This window comes from Vicugna pacos, unplaced genomic scaffold (assembly GCF_048564905.1).
Source record: "Vicugna pacos unplaced genomic scaffold, VicPac4 SAC-SAT, whole genome shotgun sequence".
Classification (NCBI taxonomy): Eukaryota; Metazoa; Chordata; class Mammalia; order Artiodactyla; family Camelidae; genus Vicugna; species Vicugna pacos.
Window position 1 is genome coordinate 16,457,810 of NW_027328721.1, and position 24,793 is coordinate 16,482,602.

General features: G+C 37.4%; 1 protein-coding gene across 2 annotated transcripts in view; it reads right to left on the reverse strand.

Annotated features, from left to right (window-relative positions):
- The window catches only part of LOC140692112 (uncharacterized), a 56,675-nt gene extending 32,616 nt beyond the window's left edge, over positions 1–24,059 (reverse strand). Inside the window, exons 1-13 of one of the 2 annotated variants that reach the window (XM_072956904.1) lie at positions 23,823–24,059; positions 22,250–22,335; positions 21,921–21,968; positions 21,662–21,782; positions 20,302–20,367; positions 19,439–19,502; positions 18,004–18,071; positions 15,912–16,043; positions 14,442–14,549; positions 12,451–12,561; positions 12,008–12,069; positions 9,698–9,782; positions 658–902 (exon numbers count right to left, since the gene is read on the reverse strand). In XM_072956904.1, coding sequence (XP_072813005.1) covers positions 15,996–16,043; positions 18,004–18,071; positions 19,439–19,502; positions 20,302–20,367; positions 21,662–21,782; positions 21,921–21,964 — 411 coding nt within the window. In that variant the 5' untranslated portion in view covers positions 21,965–21,968; positions 22,250–22,335; positions 23,823–24,059 and the 3' untranslated portion in view covers positions 658–902; positions 9,698–9,782; positions 12,008–12,069; ... (1 more) ...; positions 14,442–14,549; positions 15,912–15,995. Of the gene's footprint in view, positions 1–657; positions 903–6,607; positions 6,775–9,697; positions 9,783–12,007; positions 12,070–12,450; positions 12,562–14,441; positions 14,550–15,911; positions 16,044–18,003; positions 18,072–19,438; positions 19,503–20,301; positions 20,368–21,661; positions 21,992–22,249; positions 22,336–23,822 lie in introns of those variants that run through there. The other variant, XM_072956903.1, reaches the window with a different exon arrangement.
- Between the last annotated feature and the right edge of the window lie 734 nt (positions 24,060–24,793).

Consider the following 24,793-nt stretch of genomic DNA (forward strand, 5'->3'; position numbering starts at 1 on the left):
TCCTGTTATCCCCCATCTCTGCTAACCGTGGGTGGACAAAGCTTGGGTTTGAGAAAGTTGCCCAGGTCACATGGTTGACAAGTGCGGAGCTGGGGATTTGCACCCTGGTCCCAGGAGTCTGGATCATGGAAAGGCCTGGGTGGGGCAGCTTATTGCAAAGGGAAGTCCTGCCCAAGCCCCTCCCATGAGAGCCCACCCAACAGCACATCACGGAGAGTCAGCATTTCCTGGACCAGATGGACAGAACCTCAAAACTTCTTTGCAGATAGTTTCCATGTTCTTTTGCAAGCACAGAAAGGCCGCAGACGAGGGAAGGATAAGGCCAAGAGTGTTTTCACTGGGGAGAGTGAAGGACAAGTGTGAAGACACACAGCACTCCCAGCAGCCCTCTCGGCAGAGCCTGCCACTGGGTGAGCAGCTACCGTGACTACCTACCATAACCCTGTGAGGTTCATGCCTGTACAACTCTGCCTATGAGAAGAGCAAAGTGAAGCTCAGAGAGGTGTGGGGACATTCCAAAAAGAAACAGATAAGGTGGGATCATCACCACCATGCTGTGCAGGTGTCACACTGTCACACTGCTCATGCATGGCCTGCTGGGAATAGTGAAGGCCTGATAGGAGCACAGGAACACTGTGGTGAAGGTGACGTTTCTACCTGGGACAGCTGGTACCGGGGACTCTAGCTGGTTCTTCATTGTGCCTGCTTTGAGTGTCAGCGTGTTGCAGCCTCATGTAGGGGAAGGGCTGTCTCCTTTCCACACCGGTGCAAAAGGAAGAGCATGTACACACTGGCATCACCATAGACCACCGGCAGGATCAGGATCTGGAGCTCAGAGCAGAAACTGCCAACACCTCAGGAACTGGTGCAAGAGGAGGACCTGAGTGCCCCCTGAAATATTTCTAGTTTTAAAAACATACTTCATTAGGGGGAAGTGATAAACAGTTGATCCCTTCAAAATATTCTGTTATCCAAGGAACAATAGCACCTCAGCATTGTAAGAGGTTTAACTCAGTCATCAATAACCATCACTATAGGTATGAGAAAACAGAGTGTTAGGAGTTACAAAAGGGTCTCAAGATCATGCAGGTCAGAACTGAGAACCATCCAAAGCATGTGCTGCATGATAGCCTCTCTAAGCTACCTGAGGCTTGGTCTGCTCCTGACACAGGGCAGATGGTTCTGAGAAAACCACACTCCTCAGGGGACCCCAGGGAGTTGACAGAGTTGAGTTTGGGTTCCTGGTCATCTTCTAAGTCTGGAATTTTGAGATTCTTCTGCACCTGTCCTTCCTCCAGAACAGAATCTGATTCAGGCGGGATTCCAAGGACTGAGGCATGTGCCAGGCAAGAGAGCAGGCATGGCTGGATGAGAGCATCACCAGTGCCATTAAAAAAGAGGCCAGGGCACTGAGATTTCCATTGATTTAGCATCATGGCTGGGAGGGGTCATGTGTTCTACAGTGAGTTCCGAGTATCCTGCACCGCCCTCGAGGACCTACAGGGGGCGAACGAAGCCAGCGTGTCTTAGGTGGCGGTGCGCATGCGCAGTCCGCGTCAGCAGCCAGCGTCTACCCTGGGGGCGGAGCTTGCTTTCCTCAGGGCTGAGAGGGCGGCGCCAAGGAGGCTCCGGGACAGCGCTGCCTGCGTGTCTGCGGGAGGATGCTCCCCGCTCTCTGTCTGAAGTTACGCCGGTTTCCCACGGCCTGAGCCCGCTTCCTGCCGGGGTGTGTGTGGACCTGACCGAGCTGGGGCCCCGGCCAGCAGGGCAGGAGGGGACGGGTGCGCTGGCGGGCCCGCTTCGACTATTCTCCTCGCCCGCCGGGAGCGGGTGAGTGTCCGTGTCCATCGGGGCCGCTGGGGTGTCCGCGCCCCTGGTCCTCACCGCCCGGGTCCCCCCTTCCCCCGTGTGATCGGAGGTGTGTACACCGCGGGTCAGGAGCGGGGATGCGGGTGTGAGTGTCCGTGTCCATCGGGGCCGCGGGGGTGTCCGCGCCCCTGGTCCTCACCGCCCGGGTCCCCCCTTTCTCCGTGTGAACGGAGGTGTGTACACCAAAGGTCAGGAGCGGGGACGCGGGTGTAATGGGAAAGGGGCTGAGAAAGTACTGAGAGTTAAAGAGAAGTGTGTAAAATTACATTATGTTAATTTTTATATTTTAAGTGTGTCAAAGTCAGAGTTTATCATGCTTTTACTTTCTTGTCTTTAAAGGAATGCAATCATTTAGTTTATACTTAAAATATGCTTCTCAGCTTATCTCATTTTCAAGTCAAAATACTGCCACGGTTGACATTTTCTCATAATACAGTGACAATCTTAAACATGTGTGAATATAAACTCATTGAAAAAATCTTGCAGTATTCCATGGTGAGTTGTCTTCTTAAAAATAATATCCAGGCCATTGCTAAATTATTACAAAAATATAAATTTTTTGAAGCACTTTAAAAGTTCCACACACAGTGGTATTTTTAAAACACCAACCACTGCATAGTGCTTAAGATCATTTAAGATGAAATATATTCAGACCTAAAACTTTAGAATACTCAAAAGGCAGGGTAATGGCTGCTTTTTCATTGCAAATACATTTTTTTCTTCATAAGTGCAAAATACGAAGGTATTCAGCTAAATTTTGTATATCTTAATTCAAAAGGTGAAATTAGAATATAATCTCCTTATTTTTTATTTTAAGGCTATTTCCCATAAAAATTGGTATTTTTATCTGTAGGACCTTAATTGTCTATTCATTTGTTTTTTTCTTTTCGTTTATTTTCTTTAACAGAGAGTGCATTCTTGTGTCTTGTTAGAGTTTTTAATTCTCCTAACTTATTCCAAGACTTTCTGACACTGATAGTAAATAATGGGAAAGGCCTTATAGTAACTGCATCTTTTCATGTAGTCAGGATTTTTTTTTTTTTTGGATAACTTTATTTTACAATTTCCACTTGGTTCACAATATTATCCCATTATGACAACTCAATAAAAAATTGTAATCTGTTTACACCAAGACACTTATGTCAGCACAGTGCTTTTGCTGATATGATTTTACATTAGATTATAATATAATATTTGATTTGATTTACATATAGACTAATACCTATTTTCTATATTTACACACATATATGAATATCTGCTAAATGTCATTAATTTGCATGGGGTGGTAGCTGATAACATGTGATCTTTCTGACCATTGGCTATTCTTATGTGTGTCTAACGTACTTCTTAGAACAGATACTAGAACATCACACCTCTCATTATACAGTATTTTAAAGGTTATATTTTATTTTATTTATTTTTAAACATTTTTTATTGAGTAATAGTCATTTTACAATGTTATGACAAATTCCAGTGTAGAGCACAATTTTTCAGTTATACATGAACGTACATATATTCATTGTCACTTTTTTTTTTTGCTGTGAGTTACCACAAGATCTTGCATATATTTAAGATTCCACACATGAGTGATCTCACATGGTATTTCTCTTTCTCTTTCTGTACTGCTCCACCATGAATAACATTCTTCAGGAGCATCCATATCTCTGCAAATGGCGTTATGTAGTCAGTTTTTGTGGCTGAATAGTATCCCATCATATAAATATCCCACATCTTTATCCAGTCATCTTTTGATGGACATTTTAGGCTGTTTCCATGTCTTAGCTGTTGTAAATAGTGTAGAAAAATCAGCTGAAAACCTTATGGGGGTTCCCTTGTAACTCACTCTTTGTTTTTCTCTTGCTACCTTTAGGATCATTTCTTTATCCTTGAATCTGGCTATCTTGATTAGGATATGCCTTGGTGTGGGTCTGTTTCGGTTCTTCCTGCTTGGGACCCTCTGAGCCTCCTGTGCTTGGATATGATTCCTTCTTTAGGTTTGGGAAATTTTCAGTCATGAGTCCTTCCCATACCTTTTCAATCCGCTTTGTTCTTTTTCCCCTTCTGGAACTCCTATTATGCATACAATGGCACAGTTTATATTACCCCATAGGTCCCGTATATTGTTTTGTTTTTCATTTGTTTTTCTCTCAGCTGTTCTGATTGGGTGCTTTCTGTTGTCCTGTCTTCTAGGTCACTTATTTATTCTTCTGTATTTTCTTGTCTGCTTTGCACAGCCTTTAGGTCAGCTCTCATCTCAGCCAATGAGTTTACTAATCCTACCTAGTTCTTCTTTATAGTTTCTATTTCATTTTTGATACATTTTATATACCTAAACACTATTTCTTTTAGTTCCTTCAGTACTTTGATCACTCTTTTTTGAAATCTTGATTTAATAGACCATCAATGTCTATTTCTTTGTTCATGCTTTCAGGGGATTTCTCTTGATCTTTTCATTGGGAGTGGTTTCTCTGCTTCTTCACATTGCTCATATCTCTCTGGCACCGTGGCTTAAGGAGTAGCAGTTACCTACTTATCCTGGAGATGGTGTGCCCTTAATGATTTTATCGAGAGGTCTTTGTGTCTTTGCCCTGCTTCATGAACTCAGCTTGCTGTTTCATAGGCCTTCTGTTGGCACCCTCATCTGTGCTGCTCTCAGTGGCTGTTGGCCAGCAGATTGTGCCCCCTCCTAACACTAGGTCAGGAGCTGAACTCTTATCCAGTGGGTGGGCAGGTCACTCCCCCTCCTGATGCCACAGTCAGATGCTGTGCTTAGGGGGAAGCAGGTGGGCAGATCACACCCTGTCCCAGCACTGTGGTCAGGTGCTGTGTTCCTGCCAGGAAGGTGGGTGGCTGCCCACCTGCCCTCTCCTGGTGCTGGTCGCTCCGCTGCTCTGTGCAGCTGCCTGCTCTGCCTCGGGTAGGCGGTCTGTAGGTGGGCTCAGGGAAGACCACGGAACAGCCCCGCCTACGCTCTGTGCCAAATCTGAGCTCCTTGTTTCCCTTGGCGGCACAAGTTCTCTGAGGTGTCAGGGTAGAAAAATCCTCTCTGCCTCAGGCTATAAACAAGTCTCAGTCCTGCCTAAAAGGTTGTGGGGCCCCCACGTGCAGATTCAGGTCTCAGCCCTGCCCCCGCCCTGGCAATATGCACAGGAGGAGATGGTAGCTGTGGCTGAGCCCTGCCTCTCTTCTTGCGAGATGTGCCAGTAATGGCACAGGTCTGAGGAGACAAAGGCTTCAGCACCCCTCCCCCTAGGGCACATGCCTGCTTATAGTTTTGTTTACCTTCTGAGTTAAAATTTACCTGACAATGAAATGTATAAATTAGGCTTTTGAGGTTCATCCTTGTATCAGTAGTTGATTCTTTTTTATTGTTGAATTTATTCCATTGTTTGAATATACTATCATTTGTTTTATCCATTCTCCTACTGATAAATACTTAGGCTTTGGATATCTTTTTTTGCAAGCAAACATTTTTTTTAAAAAATGCAAATATAATATACATGCTTACATGTGAACATATCTTAAGTATACAGCTCAGTGATTTTTCACAAAGTAAACACATCTATGTAACCTTCATCCAGTCAAGAAACAGAACATTGCTGTTCCACTTTGGGTTTCTTCCCAGATACTATGGCACCCCTTTGATGGATTCACCATCCTAAATTCAGCCACCATGGATTGGTTTTTTTGCTTTTGAAATTTTTAGTCCCGTACATTCCACTCAACATTATGTAAGATTCATCCACTAGTGTTTTCTGTAAACTAGTATATTTATTTTTATTGCTTTAAAGTATACAACTTGTATGCATGTGCCACCACTTATGGTTATGTATTTATTGTTGACAGGTGTTTGGGTCATTTTCTATTTGGGGCTATAACAAATAGTGATTATGAGAATTTTCTGGATGTCCTTTTGTGCTCTGATGTAGAAGCTTCTGAAGGGTACACAGGGAGTGTGTGTTTGTATGTATGTATATGTGTGTGTGTGTACATATATACACACACACACATATACATATATAACTTTCATTCAAAAAAGCCTACTTTCAAATTATTTGTAAGAATTTATATTCCCACTGGCCATGTGTAAGAGTCCCCATTGCATGTTACCCTCACCAATGCTTCATATCACTTAACAACTAACTATTCTAGTGGATGTCTAATGGTGTTCCAAGTGTGGTTTTAGTACGTATTTTTATTATTACTAAAGAGCTCAGCCACTTTTCATAGCTTATTTGGATTTTTCTTTTTGTGTGTGAAGCACCTGTTCAATTTTTTTGCACATTTTAATATTGAGGTTTTGCCTTTTTCTCCACTGGTTTTTGTTCTCTATATGCCCTAGATACAAGTCTTTTCGTGGATATAGATATAGCAAATATATTTTCGCACCATGTGGCTTTTCACTTTCTTAATGGTATCTCTTGATAAAAATAATTCTTAATTTTACTGAAGTCCAACTTAAAACTCTTCTTTTATGTTTAGTGCTGTGTCCTGTTTAAGAACTCTTTGCCGCTTCAAAGTCATTAAAATATCTCCTACACTATTTTCTAGATGCTTTATTTTGGTGGAGGATTAGGTTATTTATTTTAATGGAGGTACTGTGAGTTGAACCCAAGACCTTATGCATGCTAAGCACACATTCCACCTGAGCTTTACCCTCCCCCAGATGCTTTGCTTTTTGTTTCAAATTTATTAGATTTATAATCTATCTAAAATTACTGTTCATGTATGGTATAGGGTTTAATTCAATACTGTTCCATTGGTCTATATGTCTAACTTTAGGTAGTTATCACATAGACTTAATATTGTTTTATAATAAGTTCTTTAACATTGTTCTTTAATATCAGCTTGGCTATTGTTGGCTCTTCAAGCTTCTCTATGTATTTAGAATCAGCTTGTCAAGTTCTACAAAGAAACAGTAACAACAATTAAGTTTTGGGGATTTTGATGTGCACATATAAATCTTTGAATCAGTTGAAGGGGAACTGACATCTTTAAAATGTTGAACCCTCCAATCCATAAATTTGGATTACCTCCCCTATACTTATTTTTATCACTGCTGTTACAAATTATCACAAATTTTGCAGCTTAAAGCAACACAAACTTATTATTTTATGATTCTGTAGGTCAAGTCAGGAACAGGTATCACTTGGCTAAAAATCAAGATGTCAGCAGGGCTGTATGCCCTTCTGTAAGTCAAAGGAAGAATATATTTCCTTGTCTTTTCCGGCTTCTAGTGTTCACCCACATTTCTTTACCCATGACCCTTCCTCTATCTTCAAAGCTAACAGCTTTACAGCTTTCTAATCCTTCTTCCAAAGTCATATCTTTCTGACCACATCTGGGAAAGATTTTCAATTTTTAAGGACTCCTGTTGTTAGACTAGGCCCATGTAGATAATCCAGGCTAATCTCCCTGTCTCAGAGTCCTTAACCTGATACATCTGCAAAATACCCTTTGCCATGTAAAATAACATATTCACAGATTTCAGGATTAGAACATGGATATAGGTAGGGGTCAGTGTGGTGCACTATTCTGTTTATCAAACTGTTTAACATTTGATACTTTCTGACAAACGTATAAGATAGAAGATCCTGGTCATGTTTAGAATGCTTCCTCTGCAAAATATTGGGCACTGAGTTTATTTGAAAGGACTGAAAATAATATTACCACAGGAATGGTTTCCTAATTCTACTGACATTAACTTACTTTATACTTAAATACCCAAAATGGTCAGCCAGGAGTGGGATCTTGGCAAATAAAATAAAAGTATAATTCAAGCTTTTATCACTGAATTTATTAGCTAATTCTATTTTAGAAAAAGACAGAAAATAAAACAATTTAGAGTAAGCCTGCTTGCTTATATATTAAGTGAAAATAAAGTTTTAAAAGCATGTCTGAATATGGGATAAAATGAGCATCATAAAATGTAATGTTAATATTTAGTACCTGGAAATCTCAAACTCCCAATTTATAAACAAGTTCATACTGTATAGCACAGGGAACTATATCCAATAATGTTTTGTAGTAACTTATGGTGAAAAAGAGTATGAAAATGAATATATGTATGTTCATGTATGACTGAAGCATTGTGCTACACACCAGAAATTGACACAAAATTGAAAACTGACTACATATATATATATATATATATATATATTTGAAAGGACTGAAAGGACTATATATACCAAGAAAAAAATTAGATTGCTAACCAATAAAAAATCTGTCAGTAATATAATGCTAGAAACCCTGAGACACAAAAGAAAATTTCAGGCATACATCTGTTTATAGAGTCATAGAAAAAATAGTGCCTATGCAAGTCCCTGATAAGCATGAGAAAATAGGAAAGGCAATATAAAAGTTCAAAATGCTTTGCTATGTAAGAGCTGCAACATGACTCAGACACAAACTTCAGTGGTCAAAATATCTATATAATTAATGATAACTTAAAGTAATTGAGGGTATCATTTTAAATGAGATAAAAATAGCTGCTCAATTTTCATATTACTAACCAAGTCATTTCTGTTTATAGTAGGTTTATATTATTTTTATATGTATTTATATTTTATAAAGACATATCAACTTAGATCCTGGCAGATAACTGACAGTGGAGCAACTGATTGATTTAAATGGGCATCACAGGCTTATCAGATTTCATATGCTTTAAATATACATTAGATATTAGCTGTCAGGAAGAGTTCAATTTTCATTTATTCTAACATAGCTGTGCCACAGGCAGGTTACTCTGTATTCACAATGGAGGATCATGATAGATATGAAGATATCAAGCCTTATTGATCTTCATAGGGGTGCTTTTATAAGAAAAGGAGAATAAAATAAAAAAAAATCTAAAATACTACTTTTTTTTATAGTGTTCTAACAGTTATATCTTTTATTTTTTAACTGAGTTATAGTCCATTTACAATGTTGTGTCAATTTCTGGTGTACAGCACAATTTTTCAGTCCTTTATGAATATACGTATATTTGTTTTCATATTTTTTCACCATGAGCTACTACAAATTCTTGAATATATTTCCCTGTGCTATACAGTATAAGCTTGTTTATCTATTCTATATATACCTGTCAGTATTTACAAATCTTGAACTTCCAGTCTGTCCCTACTCACACCCCTCCCCCCTGTAAAATACTATTAAATCAACATATATTTTTGAAGAATTATGAAAAATGGGAAACTATAAGTTGTTTCTTTAAATTGGAGCAAAGAGAACTACTTTAACTGGAAAAATACTTAAAATCTGGCAAGTTTTATGATTTCATATTCACCCCTGACAGCTTTTCTTTCCTCCTTTCTCCTTCAATCTTTATTGGACCTTCTAAAGAATTAAATTACAAAAAAGAAAAAAAGAAAGAAAGAAAGAAAATTAAGAAACAGCTCTGCATCTAAAATAACCTCCTAACTGGAAAGATGGTATACTTTGTGAAAAATTTACAGCTGCCAACTTATGATCTATGTCTCTGTCCACACTGCCTTACTTGTTAGGGAGGGTCTTAAAAAAAAAGTAAAGAAAAATAGCAAATTATAATGGCTTTTACATTTTAAATGCTTTTCTATGTGTCTACAATCTGCTCTATCATGAGTTATTAAGATAAACATTATCAGCTATACTCTACTTTCCTATCATGCACATTGTGACTCTAAGAAGCACGCACGCTCTAACTTACCATCTGCTGGTGGTGTACAGGTTAATGCAGTTCTTTTGACAATATATGGTTTTGTAGTCTAGTTGTCTAACTACTACATAATGGAAAAGATGTAGAACTACTGGTACCACTGCCCTCGGTCTCTGTCATTTACCTTAAACATACCTGGAAAAGTAGATTCAAAAACTCATTGGCAAGAACATTTTTCACACTCCAGATCTGATATTCTTCTAGAGTTAAGATGGCCATTCTGAAAGAGAAACAATATTTAAGAATATCTTAAATCTTCATTTTCTTATATTATTTGAATTAAATTTGTTTTATTAAACTTGCAATGGTCATTTGTCTGAAAGAAAACTAATGATTTAATGTAGATGCTGTGTATTCATCCGAAAGTAGGCCAGCAAGAATAAGTTCAAAAGTAACCAAACTCTGAAGTAGTCACTCATAACGTGGGCAATTTATCACCAAAAATCTTCCTCCAGTAAGACCTGGGAAATAACTCACAGTATCTTCTGGTTCAAGGTGAAGTTTACTAACAGAACCCACAAAAGGTTCTGGGTAGAGAAAAAGGACTATTTACTAACTTTGAAAGCATTTTTCCAAACTCTTTGGATTATGCCCTTTGACCCTAACAATTTTCTAAGATCTTTAAAACATCTGGCAATATTATTAGACTTCTTAAGAGATTTAAAAGAACTAAATATATATAATAAACGAGTATCTATATTAACATTTCCTCAAAATAAAATGTAACATTACTTTCACAAGTTGAGTAAAACAGTATTTTTTTTTTTTTGGTGTCAAAGTGTACCAAAAATTACATTTATATACAGTAGACAATATTTCTTGGCAGGCAAAAATATAACCAAATGCTTCTTACTTCATGTTTTGAACAATCACCTTAACAATCCTAGATGAATAATAATGTTCTTAGCGTTTATTACTTAATTATATTTTTATTATCTAATGATTTATTATTTAAAGATATTTAATAATATTTACTATTAATGATATTCATGTATTCATTCAATATATATTACCATTTATTACAAGAAAAGATTTTAAAGCACTGTGATGGTAATTAATGGCTTTCATGATGCAACTTCCATTGAAGTATATTAACACCAATGTAATGGTACAAAATAATGGGTAATATTGTCACCGTCTAGTCACCAGTGAATATGGGTAATAGGTTTGGTTGAAAGGTCCAAAATCTATTCTAAATTTTTACCATTTCATTATTATGGTTACACGGAGATGGAGCAGCTAAATGATCTTTTTTTTTAATGTTCAAAAGTACAGCCATAAGAAGAAACTCGGTCTTATATAAAAATAGACAGCAATGATAACCTCCATACTTATCAAACACCCAGAAGAAAGGCGATGGAAATTGTATCTCTACATAAGGTATTTCCTAATAGAAACTTTCCTGTGTTTCTGTTTTCATATATACCAAATAGAAATGGCTACCTTAGTTTTGGGCAGAAAAGCAAATGAAGACGGTTATCTGAATTGCCAAACAAAGATCAAGCCCTGAAAAATTCATTTCTATTATTTATTTCTATTGAGTGTCAGTTAATAAGACTATGATGATTTCTTCTGGATTTGTGATTGAAAAAAATGTTACTTATTTTTCTAAGCCTGTGTAAGGCCACTATGGTCTACATCCTACCATTTGCAACTTGGTACATGTCAACATTTGAATAGAAAGGGTCAAATTAACTCATATGTGTCTCACATATATGGATTATCTTCAGTTTCACAGGGATACATAGACATTAAGGCAAACCTATTATAATATCTTTAATAAATGTTTTGAAACTAAAAAAATTCAAGGCTTTATTCTTTGTAAAGTACATGCTTGTTTCTGCTATTATACACTTATTCTGGCTGCTATTAAAGAACTTAGGACAGACCCTCACCAATATTATTGAAAAAAAAATTTAAAAACTATATACACCACCCAGATTGAGATGAAAAATAATTTCCATCATCCCAGATATCCTATGCTCCTTCTCAGTTAACTCACCCATCTCCAAAATCACTATTGTAACACTTATTAACATTAGTTCTGTCTCTGTTCTAGAACTTCATATAAATTAAATTGTACAATGTGTTCTTTTATTGTGGCTTCTTTTGCTCAATATAAGTTTTGTCTTACCATAATGTATTAAACTGGGAGAAGTAAAGATTATAAACTACAGATGGCAAGGGCTGTCTCTACTTAATTTTTACAAAATGCCTTGCTTATAAAATATAATGTTTTTATGTAAATAACACTTAATGGAGTTGTTTAAAGGTCGAATGGGCTTTCCTTAGGGACAACTTGGAGTTATTGTAACCACAGGTCCAAATAAGCATTTAGCAGGGATGATGCAGAAGAGATTCAAGTATGTATATGTAACGTATGTATACCAATTCAGAATATAATGTATTTTTAGAAAATAATAAATTAGTCTCTGCTAGACTCACCTTTGTGGTGTCATGTGCATTCTATGTGTCTCTACAATGTTGGATAGATCCACAAGTAATTCCTTTAAAACCAGAAACCCAAATCAGTAGTTAGGAAAGAGAAGGTATCATTTTTATTAGACAGTAGCTGAAGTATAAAATATTTTTTCGGTCAAGTTTTGTTTTTTTTTAATTCCAGAAATAGATTGCTTGTTTACCTTAAAAATTTATGACAATTTTCCAGTGGTTTCATTTTTTTTTTACATAATACATTCAGTTTATTAAATTTTCTAAGGTAAATTCTCTTCCCAATTTTGCATCTTTGGCTATGAATATTTTGAGTAGCATAATATAGAACCTAGAAGTAGTAAGAAATCTTTTTCTCAACCTCTTTTAAAAAATTCTTCACTCTATGTTCCTGTTGGAAGTTTACATGCAAGAAGATGTATACAATCAGACTTTACCAGGGTATCATCGGTGCAGTTGTCCTTCCAGACCTCTGTGCAACCACGTGTCTCTCAGTTCAACCCTACAGAGAACTCCATCACCATCAACATCAAATACCTTGAAGCAAACTAAAGAAAAGAAACTCTTATGGAGGAAAATTACTTTTATATTCTGAAGTATAATACATTTTATTACAACCTGCCCTAGTGAAATTACTTAGTTCCTCAAACAACTACATTCTGGATTAAGTTCTTATTTGGAGGAGATTGTGTCATTAAAGTCCTTTGAACTTGTAGGAATTCCTGTACACTTCACAAGTCTCTCTCCTTATATAATTAGCCAGCTTAGAGAACTCTATCCTTCATCTAAATCTAAAGTTAAATTTCTTGCAAACTGAAAAAGAAGGGCCAAGTTACTATACAATATCTCACAGATTTTGAGAAGGTAATTCAAGCTTTTAAATTAATTTCTAATATTTATAACTGATCACTTCAGAGTTGATTCTTACAATGCTGAAAATATTCCATCTACATTAAGAATCAACAAAAAGCTGGTACAGTCAGCTCCCCGTATCCATTGGTTCTGCATTCACAGGTATAAACAATAGATCAAAAGTATATATGTATATATATACATATATATATATATATATATATATATTAATTTTCCCAGAAAGTTCTCAAAAGCAAAACTTGAATTTGCTATGCACTGACAACTATTCACATATCATTTACATTGTATTTACAAATAATTACATTGTATTAGGTACTAAAAGTAATCTAGAGATGATTTAAAGTATACAAGAGGATGTGCATAGATTATATGCAAATACTATGCCATTTTACATAAGGACATGAGCATCCATGGACTTGGTATCTGAGGGGGTCTCAGAACCAATCCTCAGCAGATAATGAGAGATGACTGTATAAAGATTTTGCCTCTCCAATGTAATTAATGTGCACCCAATATTTTTGCCTAAGAACAATTTCAATTCTTCAATGAAGTTTATATACAACAAGCTAAAAATCCAAAATATCAGCACTTTGCTAATTAACATCAATATCAGCAAAATTGCTAGTTAGTCTATTTGGTTAACTTCCACTAGTCCACTGGCAAAAAATAAATTAAAAAAAAATTTAAGACAACAACCTCAATTGAGAAACAAAGACTTCAGCCTCTTTAATACCAGAACTTTAATGTGAACAAATAATCTATCACAAAGCCAGGTTAGAGTAATGGTATACTATCAGGGAAGATAAAAGAAATCTAAATTTTTAAGATTAAATAATTATCTACTTCACACACCCATGTAATAATTATGCTATTAAGTTAACTGAGTGCATCACAGTACAACATTACTAAAGAATATTGAACTATTAAGTATCATACCCAAAATATGCAGTATTTGTGAAGCTGTATTTTAGAAAGATGCAGAGATAATGACCCTAGTGAATATGTAAGAATTAGGTTCCAATTAAATGTAAACTGCTGCATTTTCCTAAACAAATATGGTTAAGATTTAGGAATGTAATATGCTTATAAATTATGCCATAATATTTTAGATAGGTTTAAAAGATAAATTTAGTATTTAATAAAATTGTTTTATCATAAATTTAATTTTGCTAATAAAATATCAATATACACAGTGATAGAAAATAAGTTGAAATTCAAGTTAAGCAAGACAAATTTTCTATATAGACTACCAGAAAATATTTTCTATATGCTTAACATTTTCAAACACATCATGACTGATGTAGTTCATTTATCATGAATTGTACATTTATCTGGAAAATCAACCATTATTAATAACAAAGATCTTAAATTACTCCACAGTAAAAAAGAATAGATGATTGAACCTTTACACTGACTTCAGTAAAACCTTAGCAAGAGATTGCTATTTGCAAAAGGGATGAAAATTCAAGCCTTAATCAGATGATTTTTTACATGAATGGATGCTAATTTTTTTCTCTGTATAGCTTCCAAATTTTGTGATGTTTAACACACTTACATTTCTGTCTTTCAGCCAGAGGTCCTCTGCAACAAGCTGATAGCCCACAGGATATCTCCTTAAAATCTATGTGGCTGTCATGATTTTCACCAAAAGCATTAAATAAACCTGTAAAATAGGAACACAGACAGAATAAATCACAGCCAACAAACTTTCTGTTAATAATGACATGCCTATGAAAGGAGGCATGACTCGCATAAACTGATTTAGTTTTTAAAAGTTATCAGTAGTTTCCACTGTCTTAGGAAGTTTTTCCCCCACCCCCTGGCATAATTATAACCAACATTTAACTTCCTAGAAGAAAATACTATCATTTAGTGTTTGGTTTTGTCTGCATACCTGTCTCTATCTTATATTAATTCCAAAAGTCAAAAGTGATTGTAGAATGTAAAAAATAAAAATGTATTTTAAAAATTTAACTGGAAAAATGTCAGAGACCACAATTATCCTAATTTGGAAAGACTAAGAAGAAAAAGGAAAAAAGAAGAAGAAAAGTTGAACTCTATCAAGGATATACTGTGTTGTTATTAATGAGATTCATACAGCTCCTTCATGAAGCAAAGAAAACTAACACACTATATTATAAGAGACAGAAATTCTGTACTGCAGTCTTCATTGTACCACTTAATCTGTATAACTAAATATATTAAATTTCAGAAATAAAGGGCAATTTATAATCTAATCCTGTGGTTTTTAAACTTTTCCTAAAAAATAAATGGAATCATTTTATTTTCAAATGAAATGATTTCTCAATCTCTAATTATAAAAAGGTAAAAACATAACTGCACTGCTGAAGTGGAAACCCTGTCTGTTCTAGCTCCCCTAACAAATAAATATTTCTAAAACACACTAGAAACCTGAAGAATACAGTCTATTTCAAGAATCTAATTCTGTGCCCTCAAAGAGCAGAAAATTGAAGCTAAGAAGTAGTTAAATGACTTGCTAAAAGTAAGAAATTTTTTTTAAAAAGGTCTGAATCAGAAGAAGAACCCAAGCTTTCAGATTTCAAATACAGTTTTTGTGATTATCACCCACAACTGCTCCTTGTAAACCTCATTTAAAATATATATATATATATATATATATAGTAGTGAAAAGTTTAGAGCTAAGTGGGGACCTTAGAGATGGTCTAGTGGTTTCTTAATTTTTTAAGGGTGGGGGAAGTATACAGCAGTGGAACCTTCTTCTATATAAAAGAAATACAATAGACACTCCTCAGCTGAGGAAGAGGTGGGGTCATGTGTGGAAGCTAGAGCTTTGCCTATTCAGTGTCCACCACCCTGACCCTGCACCAGATGCTGAGGCACCACACTGGAGCACACTTTCATAATGATTGTCTTGGTCAAACTGATTTTATATATGAGAATATTCAAGTGCAGAAAGGTAAACCGACTTACACAAGGCTCCAAAGGTGGAACAAGGCTCAGGTGTTTAGCAAAGAACATTTGTAGAAAATAGAAGGATTCCCACCTTCACTCAGAGATGGACGAATTGGTGGTGAAGCCAATGGGCCAAATGTCTCTAAATCAAATCATCCAGTTCAGGATTGAGCCCTCAGCAGCCAATAGCATTTCTCCAGATGAATGATGTCTGATTCTTCCACTGACAATCAAATCAAACAAGATTATAAAATCTCACTCTTCTCTTCTGGACAATTAATTAGTTCATCCTGATAATGTAACTTCTAAATACACATTTTAATTTCCCAGTTAAACTGTTAAAAAACTACCTAAAACAAAAACTCTGAAAGTCAAATATATTGTATCTAAAGTGGCATGAAAATTAAATTCAAATTAATGTAAAGGAGGCTTTAGAATGGGAAAAAATTTGCAATTTCCCATTAAGCAGGCTGTTTAATTCCAACATGTAAAATAATAAACTAAGATACTTATTTTTTGCTTCCCACACTTTTATCTGTATACCCTTTGGTGATTTTAATCTCTATCTTGGATTTGAAAATTCTTGATCATAGTCTCTCCTGGCTACACAGGTAACACACTAATAGCAGAAACTGTGTTTGATTTATCCTGTCACTATGGTAACCACTTACACATTTAATACTTATTAAATAAATGTACAAAGGGGATAGACCTAAGCTTCTCCTTCTTGGCCCTAAAATTCTTACTACCCCTCCTATAAAGGCAGGAGCCTCCTCTGTAGGACAGAGAGTAAATGTATCTCATGAGAAGGATTCCCCAACAAGGGCTGTCTTTTCAGCGTGCTTTTAGATGTTTTTATGGGACATTTCAATAAAAGGATCAAGGACCTAAGCTTCCCAGTATGGTGGGCGTTGTGATGGGCATGGGAGGATGCTCACTTGGGAGGATGAGATGTTAAAGACACTAACAGTGAAAAGGACAGGGCAAGATGAAGGGCGATTGGGAAACAGGACCACAGAGATGTGACATCTACTTCCCACTGTCATCTAAGTGATACCTACTTGAAAGAAACATTTCTACAGTTAAATTCTATAATGGGGGTTATTTAAATGAAGCACACATATACTCAATGAGTAGATCACATAATTTTTAGAGATTCAGAGTGCAGTAGCATTTTCAGAGTACTTTTTACATCAATAACTAGTATTTATAAATTCCTGTGTACTAAATAAGTATGTGGAATTATTTCCATTTTGCTTTTAGACTTACTACAGCTTAACGTATTCACTGCACTGATACAGAGTAATTTTTCTAATGAATAAAAATGATAATGTACAACCTTGTTAAAGATTCTTTAATTTCACCATCACCAGATTTATGAACATTTAGGCCTATGTGTCAGGCCCCGTTTCTTACCAGCTTTTTCACCAACACCTTACATTGAGGTTATATTGCATTACCCAGAGGTCAGGAAATGTTCTTTCACACATCCACATCTTTATTAGGTCCTGTGTCCTCTGAGGAGAAACATTCTCCCCACTTTCACATCCTTCCATTTTACAGCCTAACCACTAATCCTTCTCTAAACACCTTCTAATGCTTTCCAACCTCACCAGCTACCCTAGGATTTTAACTTCTCTCTTCTGCAACTGTCCTCCACTGTATATAGTATCCAATATTCAAGTGAAGCATGAGTCCTCATTTACAGGTCTGTGGCCTCTCTAGATTACAAAGTATTTGGATTCAGTAACCTTGTCCTTTTATCACTTTTGCTGCTAGAGTTCCTTTCATAGGACCTGATACATAGTAACCACACAATAAATACTTCCTGAATGAATAAATGAATGAATGAATGAATAGCCAAGGCAATCTTCACAGCCAAGGCTTCCCCAACCCAGCTCAGTATTCTTTCTGTTATATCAAAGAGACTCTGCCCCATGAAACAATAGACCCTGCACATTTTAACAAATGTATACAATTATTAGGAACTATTATTAGAACAGAGACTAGCACTACTGTTCTCATAGTTATGTCACATAAGTAGTGTATTAAAGCTCGTTCTGATTTCTTGTTTATACAAATCAGCTATGTCTGTCACCAGTTTAAATATTAGTAATTTAGAAAACAAAAGTTATTGATTTATCTACTCATCAGAAATCATTACAACAGATCTATTTACATACCTCTTCTGTCAGTTTATATACCAACTGGAAAAGAAGGGGTGTACAGTCAACTCTGAGAGTATAATTGCCTGCAAAATAAATAAGAGAGAATTTTAATACCTCCAAATGGACTACAAACCTGTATTTAATTCTAACTTTATTTTCTAATTATAAACAATATATAACAGATTTCAAATTCAAGGCATCATTCCTGGAGAATTAAAAATAGGGTGGACCTTACAGATTATCATATTCAGTGAAGTATGTCAGACAGAGAAAGGCAAATATCACATTCTATCACTTATATGTGGAATGTAAACAAACAAAAAAATGATACAAATGAACTTATTTACAAACCAGAAATAGACTCATGACATAGAAAAGAAACTATGGTTACCCAAGGGGAAAGGGGGAAGGGAAGAGATATGTTAGGAGTTCAGGATTAACAGATATACACTATTATATATGAAACAGATAACCAACAAGGACCTACTGTATAGTACAGGGAATTATATTCAGTATCTTATAATAACCTATAATGGAAAAGAATCTAAAAACAATGTATATGTATATGTATATGTATATGTATATGTATATGTATATGTATATGTATATGTATATGTATATAACTGAGTAACTTTGCTGTACACCTGAAACTAATATTACAAATCAAATGTACTTCAGTAAAAAGAAATAAATAAAATTTTAGAATAGACAGATAGGTAGGGAGATAAATAGACAGGCAGACAGTCTGGCTAAAACTAAAACACAAGGTGGAAATAACTCTTCAGGAGCCAGAGAGGCTGCAGCACACACTCAGGATAGGAGACTGCAGAGGCGGACTCTGCTGCTAAGGCTGCAGCTCCTGCAGTAAAAGTAAGGGTCATTGCTCATTACGGCAGCAGTACCTAGGGGTCTTTGGCAAAGGAAGTGGTAAGGCCATAATCATGTTTTTATTCATTTATTCAATTCAATATGAAGACTTTAGACTAGAGCATGTCAGTAACTAACATGTGTCCTGTGACACTTACCTAGAAATAACCATAATACGATGAAAGCCTACAGATGCACATGCCACATGTCAGGGTCAAAAGGAAGTTTGTAGTGGGTGCTTATTTCAGAGTTGTTCCAATACATACAGGAACTATTTCTGTATGAAATATTTTAGCCCAACTTTTAAAAATAGCTCCACAGGAAGAATGTCAAAAGTACTAAAGTTTTAAGTAGTAATCCAAGATAGGCAAATGGTAAATATACTAAAGAAATTAGGATCAATAGCTTAGTTATGAATCATATTGATTCATTTGAATCATAATAATGTTCTCTCTGGTAAAATGGAGAAATGGAGTTATTATTGAGGCATCTCATAGAAAGAGGATAATCCTAGTTTATGAGTTGGAGTTGATAGACTTAAATACTGGTATACTATTTAATGACAATCTGAAATAAAATTTACCTTCTGTGTATGAGTCTGCATTGATATATGCAACCTCTCTCTCCTGGAGTGTTTTCACATTCTCCTGTAGTTGAAGCAAAGCAGTCACTTAACTCACAGCATTTACAATTTTGGAAATACAAGCAAAACAAATTAATTCAGTAAAAGAGTGGTTTGCAGATACCATTATAAATCAAACACCTATGCTTTTGACCATAAATTTAAGAAAATGCTATTAACTGGTTGATAATATTAATGCAATTAAAACAAGAAAGAAAAACATTAGTGATGCTGTAGCCACTGTTAATAGCAACAGCAGGGAGACCCAGAGGAAAACTGCCCCTGATCCCCTGCACCATAATATGAAGGGGGAAGGCTCGGAGATGCTCAGCCTCACCCTGGATCTACTGGAAGAGGACTGCTCAAAGTAAGGCCTGGAAATCTGTATTTTTAAAAGGTGTCTCTGGAAATCCTTACAGACATTAAAGTATGAGATCTCTTGATGTTGGGGATCCAAGTAACTTTACCACATTAAAAGTGAGGAAGTTGGAAATTTGATTTATCAAGAATTTTTTGAAAGAGAAGATATTGATGAAAAAGAAAAATATAGGAGGGGAGGATAGAGAAAAAAACTCGAGGGAGAGAAGAGTGGCTATTAGGACAAAGACAAGACATTTCTCACACATACATGCACACACGCACACACATTCTAGAAAAATACAGCAGAAGAAGACTAATGCCATCACACAACATGGGAATATGCAGAGAGAACTCTTTTCTTCTCTCTGTTTCTCTCTCTCTCTCTAGCTTGCTACCTTATAAAAGCAGTTACAGTAAAAACATTTAAAGCTGTGAGTGGTCATCCCACAAATGAGAATTCTCACCTCTGCGCTTGACCACATGGGATAGATGACAGCTGATTCTGCGGCAGAGTATCCATTATGACAGAGCTACAGTAGAAATAAAAAAGATTCCTTAATTATATGTAAAGGTAAATGTGCTGCTGAATATGATCAAGAAGCTAGTAGAAAATGGGAAACAATATTCAAATTGTCTTTTAACTCACATGAATTTAAATTAATGCAAGGCATATTATCTTGTATCTTGGATTTATTTTATCTGTATTTTAAGCTGCTTAAATTATAAAAAGACACATGTATTTCTATATACATGTGTTCACAAGAAATTACATATTTCTAAAAGTAAATGACCTTAATGAATAAGCTGTGATTCATCTAAATAAGTGTATTATGAAATGCATGTTCATAACAACAACATAATAATAAGACTTTGCCATATAAATGGAATCAAATGTGATACAAGTAAATGTGATTTTATTCCCATACTTATTTGATTCATATTATTATTTTAAAGTATGCAGAAATGAGTCAGAAGGAAAGCATTTTAAAAACCATTCATAATAATAAGAAAGATATGACATTCTTTAAATCAATTCTATAAAATTTGGACTCATAAATGAACAAAACAGAGGATAGTCACAGGAAAGTGCTTTTTGGTGCGCCTGCCTTTAAAAAAATACACAAGCCTACCTTGAACATGTAAGAACTTAGAGTTACTGGACAGAGAGCATAAGGGAAGAAGATGAAAGAAGGGGGTCTATGAGAGACACTTTAAAATAAAGCATTAAGAGCCAGTGACAAATGAAAATTAATCATAATTGAATTAAAAATAAATCCTTGAAATTTTAGAGTAATTCAATTTACAAAATCATTGTATTACACTTCCCAACCAGGCACTTTTGTAAATGGTAAAATATACCTATGGTTACAATTTAGTGTTGAATCCATAAAGGAGAGACTATAATCAGAGTATAGTCATCTAAAAAGAGCATGTTGTTTTCCTAGATAGAAGAAATCCAAGGAAACTGTAAAAACTTGAAAATTAATGCCAAGGATCTAAATCAGATTTTCAATAGGCTAATTCACTTGTCAGAAGTAGTTTCCTAGGTTTGACTATTTTCTGAGCTTACAGATTTTACTTACTTATCACAAAACCAATATAAATAGAAACTAAAATATTTTAAAAATAATGAAAAAATTGGTTTGTGCTTAGTAATTAAGAGGTTGTTCTGTTTTGCCAAACTGATGTAAAAGCAAAAACAAACTCTATTTCTTAAATTTTCTTGTTTTTATCCAATTTAAAACAGTATCAGGTAATGGAAAACATCTGTGATTACCCTGAGATACATGTTGACCAAGAAGATATGTTTACTGTCTTAGTTACCTCAGCCCATTTGTGGAACCCAGAAGTCCAAATTTTTCTGCATCCCAGCTGGCAAAAATGGCAGTTCTTCTCAGTCTCCAGCTTGAAATCATTGTTAACATACATGGTTAGGTACATCTGCCTAAAAACAAAGGAAAATTCACTGAAGTCACTTTCTGTCATCACTTGCCATGGAAACATTATTTACCTCTACTAATCAGTTTTCCAAAATTCTGGACAACTTCTTATAAATCAGCAGTTCCACTGGTTAGGTCAATACCTCCAAATACCCAGAAGTCCTGATGATCTCCCAGAATAACACATCTGTCTGGAAAGGAAGGCATTCAAAAGAATGACAACTTAGAATGTATTATAAAGAGCAGTAATTTATGTTTTTAAATTAAACTTCCTCCTGCTTGAGTTTCCTCCATAGAAAACCATCAAGGTACTGTCTCCTTTTAGAATTTACCTTTTTTTCCCCACATTTAATTATATCACATCAACCAGGAAAAAAATATTAAGAGTTGATTAAGATTTACCTTCTCTTACTCCTGTAATCTTTGTAAAAACAAAATGTTTTAAGACATTTTAAAAAATTCACCAACTCACCAAGTTTCACAGATCCTCAGGTAGTTCTGATTACATCATAAATGCTTGTGACTTTCTTGAAGTTATGAACATGCATTTTAACCTTCCTAGAATTTCACAAAGGGAACAAATTACTTCACATAGAGCATTATGTCTAACAGGTTCCTTCCAATGTTTTATTATAAGTCTCAGAAGTACAGAAAACTGTTTAATAAGATGATAAATTCCCATATGCCCACCACCTAAATTCAATCATTGTTAATACTGTTGAACTATTTGCAAGCGAGTTGTGCAAATCATGACAGTTGTCTCCTATGTATTTAAGAATGCACCTTACGGTGAAATCAAATAAAAAAATCAGTATTTTATATTTTTCCTCCCTCATAGCTCTATTGTTGGTATTTATTTAAACTCCAAAATTATTACTCAACATGAAAAAGAATCTTGTTCTTAGCAATTTTTTTTTAAAAAAAATGTGTATTTGTCCATTTAGAGCTCAAATCAATTAAGGGATATAAGCCCCAGGTGCTTTTTTTGGTATTTTGACCAGGGAAGATTTCTGTTTCTGACTTTTCTCTTAAACTGTTACTGAAGCTACATGCTCTGTTTTCCTTGTGTCTGTATGTATCTGTTTATAAATCACATTTTTCATTGTGTACCTCTAGAGGGTATTAATACATGAGATAATAAAGTCTCCTATGTTAAAGGAACTCTGTTCTAATTGAGTTAAATAAACACTTTTTAAAAATTCTTATAAAATAAAACTGAACTTCTAATACCTTAAGAGTTCTGAAATTTTAAAACAAGCTTCTTACAGAACTTATAAAATACTTGCAGAATCCAAATTCAAATTGATAAGGCAAATCATTAATCAACAAGGCTCATTCAACCATTTTAGTTTAATAAAAAACAGCTATCTCCTCTCTGATTCATCAGTGTGAAGTTTCCCTTTCCCTCTACATTTCAAGCCAGTCAAACTAAAGTTCTGATCATGCCATGCTCTTTCCCAGCCCTGCACAAGCTGTCCTCTGCAGCTGGCGTTTACTGCCTGTCTTGATTCCGTGGAAAACTTACTGTTTGTGTAAAATTAAGCTCAATGAGCACATGTTCTGTGGTCATGCCTCCTTAATACCAGAACTGTCTGGGGTTAGTAACGGTAACGACTATGATGGTAAGCGCACTGGGCCATGTAGCAGTTACGCGTTCACCACTGTGACCACTTAACCCTACCCCGCAGAAGTGACCGGTGAACTTCGCTCCTTTCCCCCTTCTCTCCTACTCCTTCCCTTAAGTTAACCTAGTATTTTGCATGTACAGTGTTTTGACAGTTATCTGAAACACTGTTTTAAACCGTCAGTTGAAAAGGGAAGACAAAATGTTACAACTGGCCCAGAGGAGGAGAGGGGTGGGGAGTGGCTCAGAGGAAGCCGAACAGGACGCGCGGCCCCCGATCACAACACAGCCCTGTTCCTTCCCGAGTTTCGCAGCCGGGAAAGCAGAGGCGTGGGGCCCGGACCGCTTCGGGGCCTTCGTGGGAGGCCGAGGGAGGGACGGAGACCCGCGCAGGGCTGGGGAGGGGCCCGCAGGGACTCACCGTCTGTGCAGCGGCTCCTGACCCACAGCTGGGCGGGCGGCGGTGGCGGTTGAGGCGGCGGTGCCGGCTGAAGGGGCTGAGGCGGCAGCAGTGGAGGTACCGGCTGAGGGGGCCAAGGCGGCGGCGGCGGCTGCGGTGCCGGCTGAGGGGGCTGAGGGGGCTGAGGCGGCATCGGCGGCGGTACCGGCTGAAGCGGCGGCGGCTGCGGTGCCAGCTGAGGGGGCTGGGCGGGCGGCGGTGCCGGCTGAGGGGGCTGGGCGGGCGGCGGTGCCGGCTGAGGGGGCTGGGCGGTAGGCGGTGGCGGTAGAGGGTGCGGTGCCGGCTGAAGGGGCCGAGGCGGCGGCGGCTGCGGTGCCGGCTGAGGGGGCTGGGGGGTCAGCGGCTGCGGTGCTGGCTGAGGGGGCTGGGCGGGCGGCGGTGGCGGTAGAGGCTGCGATGCCGGCTGAAGGGGCTGAGACGGAGGCGGCGGCCGTGCCTGCTGAGGCGGCATCGGCGCCGGTACCGGCTGAAGCGGTGGCGCCTGCGGTGCCGGGTGAGGGGGCTGGAGGTTCGGCGGCTGCGGTGCCGGCTGAGGGGCCTGGGCGGGCGGCGGTGGCGGTAGAGGCTGCGGTGCCGGCTGAAGGGGCTGAGGCGGCATCGGCGGCGTTACCGGCTGAGGCGGCTGTTCCGGCTGAGGGGGCCGAGGCGGCGGCGGCTGCGGTGCCGGCTGAAGGGGCTGAGGCGGCATCGGCGGCGGTACCGGCTGAAGCGGCGGCGGCTGCGGTGCCAGCTGAGGGGGCTGGGCGGGCGGCGGTGGCGGTAGAGGCTGCGGTGCCGGCTGAAGGGGCTGAGGCGGCATCGGCGGCGGTACCGGCTGAGGCGGCTGTTCCGGCTGAGGGGGCCGAGGCGGCGGCGGCTGCGGTGCCGGCTGAAGGGGCTGAAGCGGCGGCGTTTGCGGTGCCGGCTGAGGGGCCTGGGCGGGCGGCGGTGGC